The following is a 17,236-nucleotide window of genomic DNA, read 5'->3' as shown; positions in this document are numbered from 1 at the left end:
AGAAAAAGGAACCCTCCTACACTGTTGGTGGGAATGTAAGCTGGTGCAGCCACTTTGAAAAACAGTATAGAGGTTCCTTAAAAAACTAAAAATAGAGTTGCCATATGATCCAGCAATCCCACTCCTGGGCATATACCCAGAGAAAACTATAATTCAAAAAGTTACATGCACCCCTGTATTCACAGCAGCACTATTCACAATAGCCAAGAGATGGAAACAACCTAAATGTCCACCAACAGATGAACGGATAAAGAAGATGTGGTACATATATACAATGGAATACTACTCAGCCATTAAAAAAAATGAAATAATGCCATTTGCCGCAACATGGATGGACCTAGAGATCATCATACTAAGTAAAGTAAGTCAAAAAGAGAAAGACAAATACCATACGATATCACTTATATGTGGAATCTAAAATATGACACAAATGAACTTATCAGTACAAAACAGAGACATAGAGAACAGACTTGTGATTGCCAAGGGGGAGGGGGGCGGGGGAGGGATGGACTGGGAGTTTGGATTAGCAGATGCAAACTAGTATATATAGAATGTATAAACAACAAGGTCCTACTGTAGCACAGGGAACTATATTCATATCCTATGATAAACCATAATGGAAAAGAATATAAAAAAGAATGTACGTACATGTATAACTGAATCACTTAGCTGTACAGCAGAGATTAACACAACATTGTAAATCATCTATACTTCAATTTAAAAAAAAAAAATGAGTTGGCTCTTAATGGGTAAAGCTAAAAGAATAACCAGGTAAGGTTTGGGAAGTGCTCTACTTCATGGTTAAAACACAGCTCCACTCCTAGCCCAAAAGCTCATGGGCTCTGTTTCTCACTCTGGTTCTAAATGAGTGAGGAGTTTGAAGACTTCCACAGAAGGTGAGCACTTACTGAGAGCAAAGCAAGGGGCTAGGAAGGGGAAGATGTCCTAAAGGCAAGTCTTCTGTGCTACCCTAGGTGGGGCTGGCTAGGCTCCTATCATACCTGGATGCAGAAGGCCTGTTGTCTGTTACTGTTAAGGTCATCTTCCTTGGGCTGAGGGCTCTCACCCAGCCCCAAATCACTCTTCAACCATGTGGCCACCTGCAGGGAGAGGTTCATGAGTACCACTTTTCCCAGCATGAGGTCAAATAAGCACTATGTTTTCTTCCCACTTCCATACCCCACTAACTGGACTCGTTAAGATCCTTGAGGTATTATCCTGGGAAAGAGACTATCTCCAGGAGGTAAAATGCTCATATATGCATTAAGGAAGCCCAGGAAGAGGTATTCTGAGATGGTTTCCACTGGCAGGATTCTCTTTCTTGCATCAAGCACATGTTTATGATGTGAAAGCAGCTTACCCTCTTCTGAAGTTCATCTTTACTGTATCCTAATAGCTTTAGGAATTTCATTCTGGAGTCCTTCTCTAAGGTCACCTAAGGAAGCACAGAACATAGAAGTCTCCATTAAATGAATGTGAATGATGCTTTCCTGCACCAGCTGGGCAACTGTACCCTCAAATGTAGTTCTTTGTACTACAAGAAGTGCCCCCTGAGGCCAACACCATCTCTCCCTATTTCTCCGCAGACTTGATTCCTGTTGGGCTGTAGGCAGATGTGTTAACAAATCTTTCCCCGTTCTGCATGAGAACTGGACCTTCAATTGACTTCCTAGATCTATTACCCTGGTAACCTGGAAAGAGTAAAATGTAGGCTATGTTTCTAGGCAACACTGCTTGTGACTGGTAAATTGCATCTGGACGAGAACTTTGTAAACTATAAATAATTGATGTGGACACCATGCTATGGGCTTCCCTGATAGCAAGGATTCTTATACTAAACAGATCCCTTGCAGGGACCCTAGAAGCTATGCTTTTGGAGTTTGTACAAGAGATACTGGCTCTTATGGGCCTGAGGTTTCTAAGCCAGGGCAGCTAACACACCAACCTGATGTATATCTTATCTTCTTGCACCTGAGCTTCTTCTGGGGACCTGAAGGAGAGAACTCTAAGCTGCTGCATGGACTGCAACAAGGACTCACAGAAGAGAACCACTTGATGCTGCCCTGCTGACAAGCTGTGGTTCCTCTCCCCTATCCTGCTGAGGAGACGGATACCACATGAGCCTTCAGTAGTCTTGTGAGTCTAAATGGCTAGGTGAGAAGACTCCTAAGTGGAAGCTGCATGGATATAGTAAACGAAGTCAGCTTACCCACTCAGTGTTCCAGATCCTGAGGGCCAAGGCTTCCTGAAGCCCTACCGCAATGGGTTAGCTGGCCTGGGCCCTTCATTTATCCTACACTGAACCATAAATTCTGACTATGATCCTTCTCATAGTCTCTCAGGGCCCCCTCCTTCTTCCATGCTCTTCTTCTGGAAATATTCATCCATACAGGACCATCATGATGGACAGCTCTTGTGTAGCTTTTGAACCAGACTCCCCTCTGTCCTATGGGCGCCAATGCCTCCTTTGTTCAACAGAGTAAAGGCTGAACTCCCGATTATTCCCTCTACTCTTTCCCACCCCACCATTCCTGGAGCTACTACCTGTATCCTGTTTATAACAAAAGCATTATTTCTTGCTATTTTATTCTCACATCCTTTTCTAGTTTCACTCTACAGTTGATAATCTTTCTCAGATCCTTTTCTTCTCAGATTCCTGGTGTCTACCTTCATAAAGTTCTAGCATGTCTGAGGCACAGACTCCAAGTTCTTCTCAGACCTCCCAGGACAGGCCCTGTCCTTCTTTTTGCATTCTGCCCTATAACCCCAAAGATCTGCTCTATAATCCTCTCACTGTCTGCCCAGTTATTTCTCTTTCTTCCTTCAGCTCTCTCCTCTCATGTGCTCACTTCCTTTGACAGGTAAAGCATGCATCCTGGTGTCATAAGCAACCTGAAATTAAATGGACGCTGGAACTGAAGCCATGCCTCCAGAGTAGAGTGGGACTTGAGCCCTGAGTCCCCCCACAATGACTTGCCTTGCGTTATCTGAAAAAACTCAAAGCCTTCCAGCTGATCTTCTTCCCTTCCTTTCCCTTTCTTTCTTCTCCATTCCCATCACCTTAACTGTCTTGTGGCATGGCGCTGTGAAAGCCTTCACCTTGGCTCTGGTAAAGTATCCAGGACATCAGCAACAGTAGAAAAAAGGCAAATGCCACTTGTACTCCTCAGTTTCCTTAGCCATAAATGGTTGCTGAGCCTCTGGTAAAGGGTGAAGATTTTGCACCCAGGGTGGGTGCCATGTAGGAAAAAACCTAGCGGGGTTAGTGCCTCTGTAACCTGGGCCACAGGGTGGTTATTGAGAGAGGTTAGGGTTGACAGGGGCTGGGGTACCCGGCTTTGAGGAGACACTTCTGAGCAGCCAGCCTTCAGGCTTCCTACCTTCAGGAACTGCCACAGCATCTTTTCGCTTTGCAGTGATGCTTGCTGGATCTTGTTCTGACAGTAATTCAGGAGACTGCCTGATCCCAGGGCCTCCTGCAGCTCAGCTGATCGCATGAGGAATTCAGGTTCTGTGGTGACTTGACTGATGAAGACTAGGCGGAGGCAAGGCTGTGGTATCTGATGGACAGGGTTGCTGGGGAGGCCAAAGGTAACCAGCTTCCCCCCAAACTGGTGAGGAAAAACAAGAAGGGTAAGGCAAAAATTAACACCAAGTCAGCATCACAGGGAAGCCTATCTATTGGTTGATGCTAGGATAGGAGGGCAAAAATAAGGGAACTCTTGGGGGTAGAATAGGATCAGAATTCAGTAGCAAATGTGCCCCCATCCCAAAACCACCCTTGCAATTTCAGAACCACCAATTTAAAACTTCAGTACATGGTACTCATCTTTTCCTCACCTGTCCTGGTACCACCATTCTCCTAGTCACCTGGACTAAACTCCTTGGCATTATCACAGTCTTTTTACCCACTATACCCGAGCAACAACAAAGTCTTACCCCTCGTCTTGTTCAGTGTCTCCCATGCCCAGTGCTAGCACTGGCTTTTCCCTCCTCCATTCCAAGTCTTAGACTACAACCCTATCCCTGTTGCCATTCAGCTTATACTGGTTTCATAAAGCCATGGGAGAGAGCTTAAGCTTCTCTGCCTATAGTGCACAAAATCTTTCAAAAGCAGGGCCAGACCTGCCTCTCCAGCACCCCTCTCTCTGTTTATTTATGTGATCACTCTGCATCCCTAAAGTGTCCAGTTCATTCCTGCTTCTACGCCTTCACCCACCACAACACCCCCACTTGAGCATCCTTCTCACCAAATTAGGTACTTCATGTAAAGCACCTGGCACAAAAACAGAGCCCAGTAAAGTTCCTTTACTCCAGCAGTTCTTCACCTTGGCTGCACATTAAAACCACCCAGGGAGCTATCCAAAGTCACCAGGCTGTACCCCAGACAAAAAAATCAGAAGCTCTGGGGGTGGTACTAGGCGTTGGTATTTTTTTTTTAATTCTTCAGGTTATTGCAACTGCAGCCATGCTTGACAACTACTGCTCTACTCCCCAACCATTCACTACTACCCTTCCTTAATGAATGTTCCCAGCCAGAATTCTTCTCTTGACTCTTACAGCACAAAATCTACACTACAGATCAGTGTTAAACAGAACCATCTTAACTTTTGATTTGTAAAATACTCAATAGTTTTACAAAGTGCTTACATATATTCTTATTTGAGGTTCATGTCAATTCACTAACATAAACTTAGCAGGTATTAATATCCCTGTTTTACAGATAAGAACACTGAAGTCCTGAGTTAAGTGACTTGCCCAAGGTTACTCAGCTGATAAGAGACAAAGCTATAAGAATTCAGGCCTCTTGACCTCAGAGTTCTTCACCTCTGAAGGGATAAAGACAGGCATCAAGGAGGTGGTGGTATTTAAGCAAGGGACGGTGAAAGGCTGCAGTAGGATTCAATGTTCAGGAGAGAAGCTGAAGGGTAAGGTACAGGTGGAGGCAGCAGAGTTGAGTTATTCATAGAACAGAAAGTAGACATATGCAGCTGGAGCAGAGCGAACACATGAGAATAAGGAGGGAATAAAAACTGGAGGTAGGACTCAGCCATTTCAGGTCAGGGGAAGAGGAAGCTGTTCAACATCACCTGTTTTAGTGCTTTTTTTTTTTTTTTTTTTTCCAGTTCAGCCGAGAATATTTTCCAGGACGGGTAGCTATATGTTGGACCAAGATGAGCTGGTGGAAGCCTAACACCTGAGCATGATGTGGGGCTCTGCCTCGGCCTCACCGACTGGGCCCATCCCAACTGAGGAGACACGTTTCACCAGACCTATAGGCACCTACACCCTGGGGACATCCTGGTCCTGGAGCCCCAGCCTTGGTCATCCAACAGCAAGAGAAAGATTCTCAAGGAAACAATCTACAAGAACTACCAACGAATTCAGCTGAAGTCAGAGCAATTCAGTTCCTACCTGACATCGCCAGAGGTCGGCTTTTCCAGCTATGAGCATGTGGCCACAGCCCACACCACCTCCAAAGACTTCCAGCATCCTGTGTACCTGTTCCACAAAGCCCATTCCCCCAGCCATTAAGTGGCCCCCTGAACAGAAAGTGTGAAGAAGATGCCTGCTGTTCCAAAGGACCTGGGGGAAGAGAAAAGTATCCCAAGGTCTTTCCTTTCTGGCTCCACAAGTAGTTTCCTTTCTTGGATCTGCAGAGAAAGCTTTTCCTATGTTGCTGCCCCAGTCTCTTCTCTATACCTCCGGCACCTAAGCAGCAAGCCCAGCTGTGCTGGAGTAACCATCATCTTCCTCTCCCCCAGCCCACTGGGCTAGATGGCATGGACTGTTTGTTGACCTCTATTCTGCTAGGGTATGGGAGGTTGGGGGGTATCAAGTTCTCTAGCCTCTTCCTCCTGTTCTCCTAAGGAGAGATTCCCATTTCTCCTTGGCCCTCGTCCCTAGCTGCGTCTCAGTGGACCATGGATAGATGGGCTGAGGGCTAACAGGGGGATGTTGGAGGGGAGGCATGCAGGTACTGTGAAAACCTTTCCCTCTGCTGTCCCCCACTGGGAGAGGGGGTTGGGTTTGGAATGTGAGAACAGCACAATAAACTTGATGTTTAGGGCAGTACCCCCTCACCCCCAAAAAAACAAACCAAAAAACTGGAGGTAAATGGGACTCTGTTTACATTTGGCCTGGAGTCTATAAAGTGGGGGGGGGGGGGGGGGGCGCGGCGGGCGGGGGTGTGATGTCAAAGGTTTTGAGCAGAGGAGTGAGGGAATGAAATCTACATTTTTTTCCCATGCTTTGTATTCATCCTGTTCTTTTTGTATTCTAACCATGCCTGCACACATTACCAGTCCAGGTATGTAGAGGTGGAGAAAAATCAAATGGAATCTCAGGCAGTTCTTCATAGGTGAAAGTTCTAAAGCAACCAATTCCTTTTAGACAGGACTGGCAAAGCAAGCAGGATGAAGGGATTGAGAGGGAAGCTACAGCAACCCTAGCTTGAGCAGCAGAGTGGGACCTGATCTGAGACACAGGCGATGAGAATAAGCCTCTTATACAGAACACAGCTCCATGCTGGGCACACAGTAGGCCACACACACACACTATACTTACAGCAAATAAAACACCTGCTGGCCTCCTCATCCATTTGGGGGGTTTTTTCAGGGGAGGTATCAATGATGCTTGGGCCACTTGCTCTGGCACCTGCAGTGGTGGGAGAGGCTGGCCTTTGCTGAAGGAAGAAGAGATCTGAGGGCAAAAGGACACCTGCATCACCAGCGTGGAGTGGTGGCTTAGCCAGGAACTGTATCTACAAATTCCATTTTGGGAGGGATCCTTGAGATACCCAATCTGGCCCACAAAGTCAGGACTCTCATATTCCAGGGGACTGGTAGTGAGGATGGGATTCCCATGCAGTAGGCTCTTGGAATGCCTACTGCATCCAATGTCTACAGTGGAATGTGACACAAAATGGATCTACAGGAGATAGTTCATACTTCGAAAATAGTGAAGGGTCCTAGCATGGAGGCCCAACTTCCCTGAAATGCCACAGGGAATATCCAAGGAAAAGAGTCAAGGTAAAGCCCTCCTTTGCATTGGGCAGGAACTGACACGCTTCCAGGAAGATGGGCACTGGAGCAAAGGTTCAGCCCTCCCAAACCCAGGGCCATAGTCTCCCAAGTCAGCAGTAGTCCCCACTTCTTCCCAGACTTATGTCCTTCCCTCTTCCACCAAACAGAGACAGTCCCTTCCCTCCAGCATTCTCCACCAAGCCCTTCAAACCTTGTCAGCCTGTCTCATCTGCTGGACTTCCCAGCTCCTACCCATCACAGAGTATAAACTGATCCAGCCATCGAAAGAGGCAGCAGAGAACACCGAAGGGTCCCGAGGGCACCACTGTAAGTCAAAGCACCAGCTGCTCAGTGTGGGCAGCTTATATACCACCTAATATGAGGGAACACAACCATTAGGGAAACCTTGACTTAGGTGAGGCAACCCAGAACACACATGTGCAGCCATAGACTCCCCTACCATCCCAGCATGTCCACAGAAGGGCTAGCCTACCTCGCTGCTCCCCAGGTTCCAGCACAAGATCTGGTTGTCCTTGGCACTACTGAGCAGCAGCTCAGGATCAGCATGACTCCATGACACTGACAGGATCCCCCTACAAAGGAAAGGATAGAGGAACTAACATTTGTTGAATGCCTACTATGAGTAGGGTGCCTTATGTATCTTGGATAAATCCTACCCCCAAAAAATGAGCAGTCTGACTTCACTTTACAAATGAGGAAAATGAGGCTTTGGAGGAAATTAAGGAACTTTCAGCAATCACGCAGCCAGAACTCAAGTCAAATCCCAGAGCCTGTGCACTATGCACTATAGCACTCTGCCTCCCACAGGTCACTGCAGGATGGCCTGTTTCTCTTCCCTGATTGTAGAGTAGGAATTATGAATCAGCATGAATCAGGCAGGCACCCATTCCTATGGGTGCTTTTAGCCCAGGATGGTAGTAAGGACCTAACTCTCAAAAGTCCCCAAGGAGGTATAAAGGCATGGCCCTTGAGTTAGAAAGAACAGACTATGGGGCTGCTTTCTCTGCTGTAGGCCCAGAGCTACAGCTTCCGAGGCAGGCCTGTTCACAGGAAGGATAGAAGCCAAGGTGCTTTTATTAAGGAGAAGTCTTGGAGGGGCAGCCTAATTACCTAAAGAAATCAGTACTGTCCTCAGATCAGAGCCCGTGGAGTCTCCCAGGGGGTACTAAACTTTGGCCCCAATATTTCTCATGACCCTATCCCCACTCCCATTTCTGGAAGTTACATGGACTCTCAGGCTCTTTTCCATAACCTCTGGGTCTAAAGGGACTCCTCTTGATTAGAACTGGGGCTAGAACTGGGGAACTGTGTGTTCACTGGGATACCTTTGAAGCCAGGGAGAATGTCTGGTAGCCAAAGTAAGGCATGCATTGCCTTCTACCCAGGTCAGTTATGTCCCCACCCTTCACCAAGGATGTGGATGGGCTTTGAGATGCTACCTGCTGTGACTCTCTAACACCTTCAGGGGTGAGGAGGCAAAGCGCAAGTCCCACAGCTGAATTACTGGAAGACGATCATCTTCTGAACATAGCACCAACTGAGTGGCTGTGTCTGGGTGCCAGGCCAGGCCTGAGCAGTGCATCTGTGAACAAAGCAGACCCCAATGGGCGATGTAACCTGACTCTTCTGGTTATGAACTTTTTTGTCCCGCTGAAATGGGACCTCTCTGTGGGCAGGATTTGTGTCTCTCCTATGTGACTGGAAACACCACAGCCATTGGGGAATAAGTGATGACCATAAGCAAGGAGCACTAGAAGCCTCCAGATCAGCTCAGTTTAGCTTCCCTAAGCTTTCACTCTCAATAGGAAATCTGCTAAAGGGCTGAATCCACATGTGTAACAGCCAAAAGCAGAACCCTGGCCTGGGGGAGAGCAGCTCCAACACTAGGCCTGAGAGAGAAAGCAGAACCCAGGCCTATATCCTGCCTGTATGCGACTCACCCTGTTGCTGTGATCACTGACTTTGATGATAGGTTCATTCTTCCTGAGATCCCACACAACCGCCTTGCCGCTGGGGTGAGCAGAAGACAGAATGTGTTGAACTTGACGGTTCCAAGAGAGTGCCTTGATGTCTTCTGGGGGCTGCTGAGGCAGGATGGGGGGGGGGGGGTTGTGGACAACCTGTCACCCCTGGACCGAGAGACAGCCGCTCTTCCGCTGCTCCCAACCACCCACAGAAAGGCCAAGAGTAGACACAGGGCTACTCAAACCAAGCCAGTCTCAGGAAGCTGGGAGGGGAATTTTCCAGAGAAGATCCTTTAGGAAACTGGTGTAGAAGCTGAGAGAAGGACAGATACACTTGAGTTTTACTCCTATCCCAAGGAGCTCCTGAGAGGACAGAATCAAGATTTTAAAAGAGCCCACTCGTCTATGACGAGAGAGAGAGAGAGAGAGAGAGAGAGGGAGAGGGAGAGGAGAAAGGCGAGAGAGGGAGGGAGGGAGGGAAATATAGACACCCAAGACTCCCAGAGAGAATGAGGTAGAGAGGAAAGCCACTGGTACTTTCCAATTCATACTGAACTTACCTCACGATACTGTAAGCATAAGACAGAAAAGCGAGGAAGGAAAAGATGGGTTCAGTTACTGACTGACAAGACAGGTACACTCAGAGACAGAGATACACGAGACCCTCAACTGCATGGGGGAACCAGATACAAAGACAAGGCTGATCCTCCAACAAAAAGACAGGAGTATATCTGGGTGTCCTACTCTTGCCCCTCGCCAGCTAAACTCTGGGCCCAATCTTGCCTTAGCTATACTACGATAAACAGTACTCTTACTTCTCTCAATGTCTTTTACTCCCATCACCCTTCTTCATTTGCCTTCCAGAAACTCCTAGGACAGTTAATGACCACAAGACCCCCCCACCCCCCTCCTTCTCTCTATTATCTGGCCGGTAGGTAGCACGTTAGTCTGTGGAGCTTTATTGCCCTCCAGTGGTGAAGACTGAAATCTCCTGTACTCTGGCTGCCTCCAGCATTCAACCCTCCCCAGGGAAATCAACTGCACACTCTTAAGCAGCACTGCCAGGAGCCTCCTCACCTGTGACTTAGATCCTGGGGTCATTGGCACACTCAGGTTATTCAAATCCCAAATGAAGATTTCAGAATCACCAGCTCCTGAGGCCAGGAGGTTGCCCTGTATAAAGGAATAGGCCTTTGGAGACACACCAGCCCAGGAAGAGATGAGAGCAGGAAAGGGAGAAAGAGACCCACATCTGGGGCTTCCAAAGCCACCCCTGTAACAACCTGGGAAAGGCTCAGAGTTACAGACCAGAGGTCACAAGTAAACGCTTCCCTTCAGATCTGATGCTCCATGGCTCAGCCATGTCTGACAACTGAAATGTAGTACCTGGAAAGGATTAAAGTCAAGGGCTCTGACAGCCCCCGTGTGCTTCTGTCTCTGGGCAATCACAGGCTCCTTTCCCGAAGACAGGATGTGGGTCACATTGTATACAGTAAGCATGCCATTGTCCCCGCCGCCTGCAATAACCCCGGAGCCTTCCAGAAGCCCATTGTCAAAGGTCCCCCAGATCAGCTTGTGAAACCTACAAAGAGGAGGAACTGGCATCAGCACCAACTCAGGTCCATGTCAGTAAGTAGACAGTGGGCATCTCTGTCAGCCTTTGTCATTATGCAGGCATCCCCACCCTTGGGGCCTGTTTGTCTTCCTCACTTCTCAGACACAGAACAGAGGTGTCTTCTGCCTGGTCCTGCCCTTTGGCTGAAAAAGTATTCCATCTACGTTACACTAGAAGCCAGGAGGCCACTGCCATGGAGCTGGGGGAAGGGTGTGGGAAGACATTCAGGAGCCTTTCTGAAACCTTGAACATGTTAAAGTATGTGGGCGGAGCGATGGGATTCAGAATGTCCTGCTTGAGCAGTGGAGGAGCTGAGGGTGCGGGGCGTGGAGACTATGGGGGCATAGGCAGAGGGTTGGCCGTCTCTAGCGGCGCAGCCCCTTTCTCAGTGCACACCTCATATCACCCTGTTTGGCCCTGGAGGATGACTGGTTAGCCAAAGATGGGTAAGATTCCTCAGAGGAGGAACAACCTAAGACAGGCACAGCCGCAGAGGGGCCAACAGGGGTGGTGCATAGAGCCTTCCTTATATCACCCTGTTTGGCCCTGGAGGATGACTGGTTAGCCAGAGACGGGTAAGATTCCTCAAGGGAGGAACAACCTAAGACAGGCACAGCCGCAGAGGGGCCTACAGGGTTGGTGCACAGACCCTTCCTTATATCACCCTGTTTGGCCCTGGAGGATGACTGGTTAGCCAGAGACGGGTAAGATTCCTCAAGGGAGGAACAACCTAAGACAGGCAGAGTCCCAGAGGGGCCAACAGGGGTGGGGCACAGACCCCTAATATCTGAGAGAGGTCTCCTGCCCCCAGGGCTGTTTTGCTCTCCACGCCCAGCTCAAATCCACACCTGCTCAATTCGGACCCAGGAGGCAAACAAAGATCATTGCCCCAGTCATGTGAGGCCTTTGATTGTTTATGGGATTAACCTGAGACTGTTAGCCAAGAAACCAATAAAAGCAACGTGGGATGAGTCAGCAAGGCTCTTGATCCGAGAGGTCTTGAGCCCCCGGGTCCCATTTTTCTCTTCAGTCTGTGTCTGTGTTTTCTTCAAGCTTGCGGCACCCGTCACTCACCTCGAGTCGCCGAGCTGGTCTCGGCAGAGGGGTGCTTTTTTTGTTGTTAATATTATTGGGGTTAATATAATAGATTACTTCACTTAATCCTCCCAACTCAAATAACAACAACTAACACTTATTGATAACTTCCTATGTGCTGGGCACTGTTTTAAGTGTTTTACATGTATTAGCTGATCAACAACCCCATGAGGTAGTAACACCATTTTCAACTGAGGAAACTGAGGCACAGAGAAGTTACAAAACTTCTGTATATACAGCTAGTAATTTTACTACATTTGACATCTAGGAAGTGACAGAGTCAAGGTTCAAAGTTAGACCCATCTTATGCCACAGTCTGAGCTCTTAGTCATCATAAAATAGTCTTCTGTTTAGAGGAAGATCCAAACTCTTCTCTACCTGAATAGAAGCAGGTTCCCTAGGCCAACAGTTGCTGTCCCCTCTTCCCTCTTAAACTGGAAGTGAGAAAAGATCTAAGGACCTTCCCACTCCATGCCTCTCCCATTGGAGCTACCATGTGGATTCACCGGGCCAGCCCTAGAGACACAGAGGCACGAGGAATAAATGCACCACTTGGGAAACACTTTTCTGGCTTTCTGAGCATCTTGCATGGCCAGTTCTTGCACACAAGAAAGAAATGGACCCTCGGCTCCCTGTAGATAAGTAAGGGTCTACAAAGCCCCTAGGGAAGGCATGTGAAATCCCCAAAACCTCACAGGTGGTCTGTCTTCCATTTCACAGCTGCTAGCCAAGGATATTTCCACAGCCCTTCTCAGAAGCCAGATTTCACACTGAATGATGTCATAAGATCCCTAACTGAAATTAAATGTTCCCACACCCTGGGAACAGTCAACAAAGAAACTGAATGGGGTGACCAGGCAGGAACCTGTTTGGCCAGTCATTAGAGCAGAGCCAACCTGTCAGAAGTGAAGAGCTGAGCACTAGCTCAGACCAGGTCCGCATCCGAACAAAAACAGCTGAACAAATGGTGGGTCTAAAGCTGAACAAATGGTGGGTCTAAAGCTACTGTCAGAAAGGCTATGTTTTCTAAGGTTGCGCTGATCTTAGCGAGGCAGAAGAATGTGTTCCATGCTGGCTCCAGAGGCTGCCATGTCATCCAGGGGCTAGAGCTCAGCATGGGCAGAGCACAAGTCAATAGAGTAACCAGAGAAGCCCCTAATAGGTCACACAGGAAGCAGAGGATGGTATGGCCAGGGAAACTCACATGGGAATGCAGTGACCTCGGTATGGTCAGAGCACATGACATACAAGTCAGAGAAAAAGGTACCTGAGACCTCAAGGGAGTCACCAAAGGGTCGGAGAAGAGGGCCCAGTTACTTTAGAGTGGCTGAAATGCAGAATACAGGGTGTGACAAAATGATTTTCTTTGTGTAAGCATGTAGAAAGTACATTCCTATTGTTAACACTTCACTAGTGAGGGTAAAACTGGAGCCTGAATAGCTGTAATAGACAACACTTGGGAGAGGGAGAACACCTGGGATGAGTGAGGCAAGGAAGGAGACTTGACCAATCATCTCTGCCCTGCAAATGGACAGGGAACAAGAGATAGCCTGTGTGTGTTTGTGTGTAGACAAAGAGAGAGCACACAAGCATGTAAGCAAATGTGACAAAACATTAACAACTGATGAGTCTAAGTGAAGGCCTATGATTGTTCATTGTACTATTCTGCAACTTTTCTATGTTTGAATATTGTAAAAATAAAAAGTTATAAAACAAAAAAGATGGCCTTTAGCCTGCAAATAGGAACTAAGAGATTTACAGAGAAGGTATAGGGAGAAGAGTTTGTATAGGAAGGTGGGAACTTTGAAAACATAAGCATATAGGGGGAATAAAGAGCTTTCCAGGATAATAATGGCAATGATGGAGACCATATGGCATCACAGAATGAGAGGTGGCATCTTAAGAAAATACACATTCCTTTATTCCCACCCAGACCTTGTGAAGCAGAATCTCCAGAGACAGGCCCTCAGAATCTATACCCCCCAGGTGATTCTAACAAGCTGCCAAGGTTGAGACCCTCTGTACTAGATACATCAGACTGCACACCAGCCTAGAACAATGGGAAGAAGTTGAATTCATAAAGATAGAACCAGCTCCAACAATTGACTCATGGCTATGCTTCTGGCAAAAAGAAAAAGACAAGCTGGAGAGAATAAACTGAGACCTGTGAGATCAGAATACCACACAGCTAAGGATACAGCTAAGCTCATCTGAGGCCAAGCTTCAGCTACCTTGTGATGAGGAATATGTGCCATATAAATTCTTGCTCCCGTGATTTCCATACTTCTTTGTTTTGGATTTTGATTTTATTTGCTTAGTAAAGTTCCTTATGAAAAATCCCAACCTCATGTTAGTGGATTAAAGTGAAAATGAGTTTGTCCACATCCTGACCAAAATAACTGAGGAAATGCAAGTTTCCTTAAAAGTCAAACAGAGCAATGAGGGCAATGTGCCAAGCTGGAGAATAAAGACAGTGGGGTGGAGCGAGGGCTGTTTGAGAGAAGAATGACTTTCTGAATGCCCAGTATGCACCAGGCTACTATGTGCTCAAATTTACAGTAGAGAAAACAGGGTCAGAGAAGTTAAATAATGTGCCCAAAAAGACAGTAGATGGCAAAGCTGGGATCTGAACACAAGTCTGTCCAACAACAAAGCCCATGCTCTCCCTACTCTGTGATCTTGATGTCTCTAGAGAGATGGCAAATCTTAGAAGCCAGAAAACTAGGAGTAGTACCAAAATGATCTTTTACTGCTTGATGCTGTCCCTTACAAAGGCACCTAAAGAGGGATCACAGTGCACCCCACGTAGCTAGAACTGAGATGAAGGTATTGGAAGATAGATCATCTACTTTCTCTGTGTTACTAGAGGATGGGTCAGACATAGGTTGCAGAGGCCACTCAGAGATCTAGAACTTCAGTGTAGATAGAGGTAGAGTGAAGCAAATCACCCACTGGCCCCTGAACTCATTCAGCCACAGCAGCTGTGTCCTCAACTCAAAAGTCAATACATAAACAATGTATTATTCTCCCAGAAAGCTTTCTTCTTGAGTGAGATTCATCTAACACATCAAACATCACTTGCTTCAGTGCACATGCTAATCCATATTGATTCTGATTGCATCCAGTGGCATTTATCCACGCGCTCTCTTCACTCTATTATAGCTTGAAGCTGTCCCTTATCTACACCCATACCACTGTTTCAGAACGTTTCTCTTTGTCAGGTATTTCTAAATAGATAATATTTCTCTGATGCATCATGGATTGAGGATAAGGGGATCTCCAGGATTCAAATGTGGTTGAGGTATGAGTCTGGTAAAAAGGGCAGGCAATGGAAGAGGGAAGATTTTGAAAAGTATGTTTAGTTAATAATAAAGAGACACAGAGGGGCGTTTTTTTAAAAAGGGAAAAAGGAAGGACACGAAGCTAGAAAAAGGGAAAGAGAAACTGAACATAAGACCTAAATTTGGAATTCAGTAGGTTCTTAGAAGTCATCTTGTACAACCCCTTCTTTAAATGGAAGTGAGAAAACCTAAGATCACTGATGGAATTTAATTTGCCCAAAGTCACATAGTTTTAGCCAAGGCAGCAACCCAATACAACTGTGCTTTCCATTAAACCAAGCAGAAGATGACACACAAAAGAGGAAAGCATAAAGCAAAGGATGGGTTGCCCTTTGTCTACCCTGATCATCTTGGTCAATTGTTTGTGATGCTGACTTTTGAGTAAGTGACCTAACCCAGGCTGGAATGGAAAGAAGTGGATGTCTTACACCCTGGCATGTCTAAGATGTTTTCTTCACAAAGGCCCCAACAGAACTGTGTCAAAGAACTTGGTCTTTGAAAACAAGAATCAATCTTTAGACACAATTTTAGAGGTGGAAAAAGGAAGCAGAGGTGAAATACTATCATGAGTGTTAACTATACCATTTCTTCTGGTTATAGCCCCAAAATTCCTGCAGACTCAAGCAGGGTATGAGATGATGCTTCATGATTGCTGAACACAGTACCAACATTTAAAAGGGTCCTTTCAACCTAGTTGGCTACAAAACAAACAGATTGTTACCCCTGAAAAGCTCTTAAGACACTAAGACTAACTGAAGACTAATTATAACTAACTGAAATAGTGGATATGAATGCTCAGTTTAATAATCTAGAAGTTTCTAATATCACTCATTTATTCCACAGATATTTTTTAACCACCTAATGCCAGGCACTGTTCTAGATGCTAAAGATACAGCAGGGAAAAAACAGACAAAAATCTCTGCCTACATGGATCTCAGGATTCAGTTTCAAAGTTTCTTAAGCAATTACATTGCCTCTTTCTTAGGCACTTTTAGCCCTAAGGAGCCACTACTGTGCTGAAGCTGCTACTTGGCTGGTTGAAAGAGCCGTTGTGCTCACTGCCACTTTTCTTATCTTCAGGAGTATAAACGTTATTAAATTCAGCAGCCCTTTCAGGAATGCTTGCTTAGTAGCTAAGAATATCTTATCATTATTGGTAAACCCTCCAAGGTCTGCTCTTCAAAAGGTAAAGGTACTGGAAATACAAAGAAATGTAAAAAACTGCAAAATAAGAGATAATGTAACAAAGTGGTATAGGAACTCAAGAAAAGGAGAACAATACTTTTCATTACTAGCTTAAACCATGAAAAGAAGAGGGTACTTCTGTCTAAATATCTTAATCTAATCACTCAGATGGACCAAAAAATGCACAAGAAGATGGAAAGTTGCATTCTAGACCAGCAATCTCTAAAGTGGGATGGGCAAGATAATCTTCTGGGCTGTAAAAGAAAGATTTATATTTTTAATAATAAAAAATAGTACAGTAATACATGTATATTATTTGTATTGAATATATACTTGAGTACAGTGAATATTTACATTTTTCCTGATGGTACAAAAATTTGGAGACCACTGATTCAGACTGTAAGCCTCATCTTTACAAAATTTACAACAGTTGAATAATAGAAGGTAGGTTTTAGAGTCAGACAGGACTAGACTTAAATCCTAGCTTCTCAGAATTTTGGTTCCCTCCTATGTAAAATGGTAATAATGGTATTTATTGATTAGGCTCATTTTGAGGAATGAATACGATATTACACAGGGCCCCTAGCATAGTGCCTGGCACGTATACACGTGCTTGGTGACTGCTGGTACCCAGCCCTGTAAGCCTGCCAGAGCCATGAAATCCACGAGTGCCCAATCAGTGCCTGACAGCAATGAGAAGAGGATCATTCTTTCGCCTCCCACTGGCAGAAAAGGAAATATCGTGTAAGGCTATCTTCACAAGAGCCAAGGGAGGAAGGAGCCAACATCTCTGGGTTCAGAGAGAGATCAGGTACTCATGGGTCCAGGCTTGTGTGAGGCGTCTCTATGACATGATTCTGACTGACACTGCTGCTGCTGACCACAGGTGTAAGTGGGCATTTTCAAAATCCTCCTGCAAAATAGACCCAGAGTTAACTTCTCTCCTACTTAAAGATCATTCTCCCCTCACTTGTCCTCTCATGAGCCCTG

The 17,236-nt window shown here is 46.1% G+C and overlaps 1 protein-coding gene across 16 annotated transcripts in view; it reads right to left on the bottom strand.

Annotated features, from left to right (window-relative positions):
• Positions 1 to 17,236, bottom strand: part of SEC31B (SEC31 homolog B, COPII coat complex component) — a 63,132-nt gene that overhangs the window by 41,308 nt on the left and 4,588 nt on the right. For 8 of the 16 annotated variants that reach the window (XR_009053711.1, XM_057734923.1, XM_057734922.1 and 5 more), the window contains exons 4-13: positions 10,397 to 10,592; positions 10,088 to 10,183; positions 8,987 to 9,130; positions 8,486 to 8,628; positions 7,519 to 7,618; positions 7,237 to 7,398; positions 6,568 to 6,702; positions 3,381 to 3,611; positions 1,361 to 1,435; positions 1,002 to 1,100 (exon numbers count right to left, since the gene is read on the bottom strand). Coding sequence is in view for 15 of the 16 variants with exons in the window: in XM_057734923.1 (XP_057590906.1) it covers positions 1,002 to 1,100; positions 1,361 to 1,435; positions 3,381 to 3,611; positions 6,568 to 6,702; positions 7,237 to 7,398; positions 7,519 to 7,618; positions 8,486 to 8,628; positions 8,987 to 9,130; positions 10,088 to 10,183; positions 10,397 to 10,592 (1,381 nt within the window). In the remaining variant the exon portion in view is untranslated. Of the gene's footprint in view, positions 1 to 1,001; positions 1,101 to 1,360; positions 1,436 to 3,380; positions 3,612 to 6,567; positions 6,703 to 7,236; positions 7,399 to 7,518; positions 7,619 to 8,485; positions 8,629 to 8,986; positions 9,131 to 10,087; positions 10,184 to 10,396; positions 10,593 to 11,552; positions 16,501 to 17,236 lie in introns of all 16 variants that reach the window. The other 8 variants (XM_057734924.1, XM_057734925.1, XM_057734921.1 and 5 more) reach the window with 8 other exon arrangements.

The sequence above is a fragment of the Hippopotamus amphibius genome, chromosome 5, assembly GCF_030028045.1.
Source record: "Hippopotamus amphibius kiboko isolate mHipAmp2 chromosome 5, mHipAmp2.hap2, whole genome shotgun sequence".
In the NCBI taxonomy this organism is placed as follows: domain Eukaryota; kingdom Metazoa; phylum Chordata; class Mammalia; order Artiodactyla; family Hippopotamidae; genus Hippopotamus; species Hippopotamus amphibius.
This window is presented reverse-complemented; position numbering and strand designations above follow the sequence as displayed.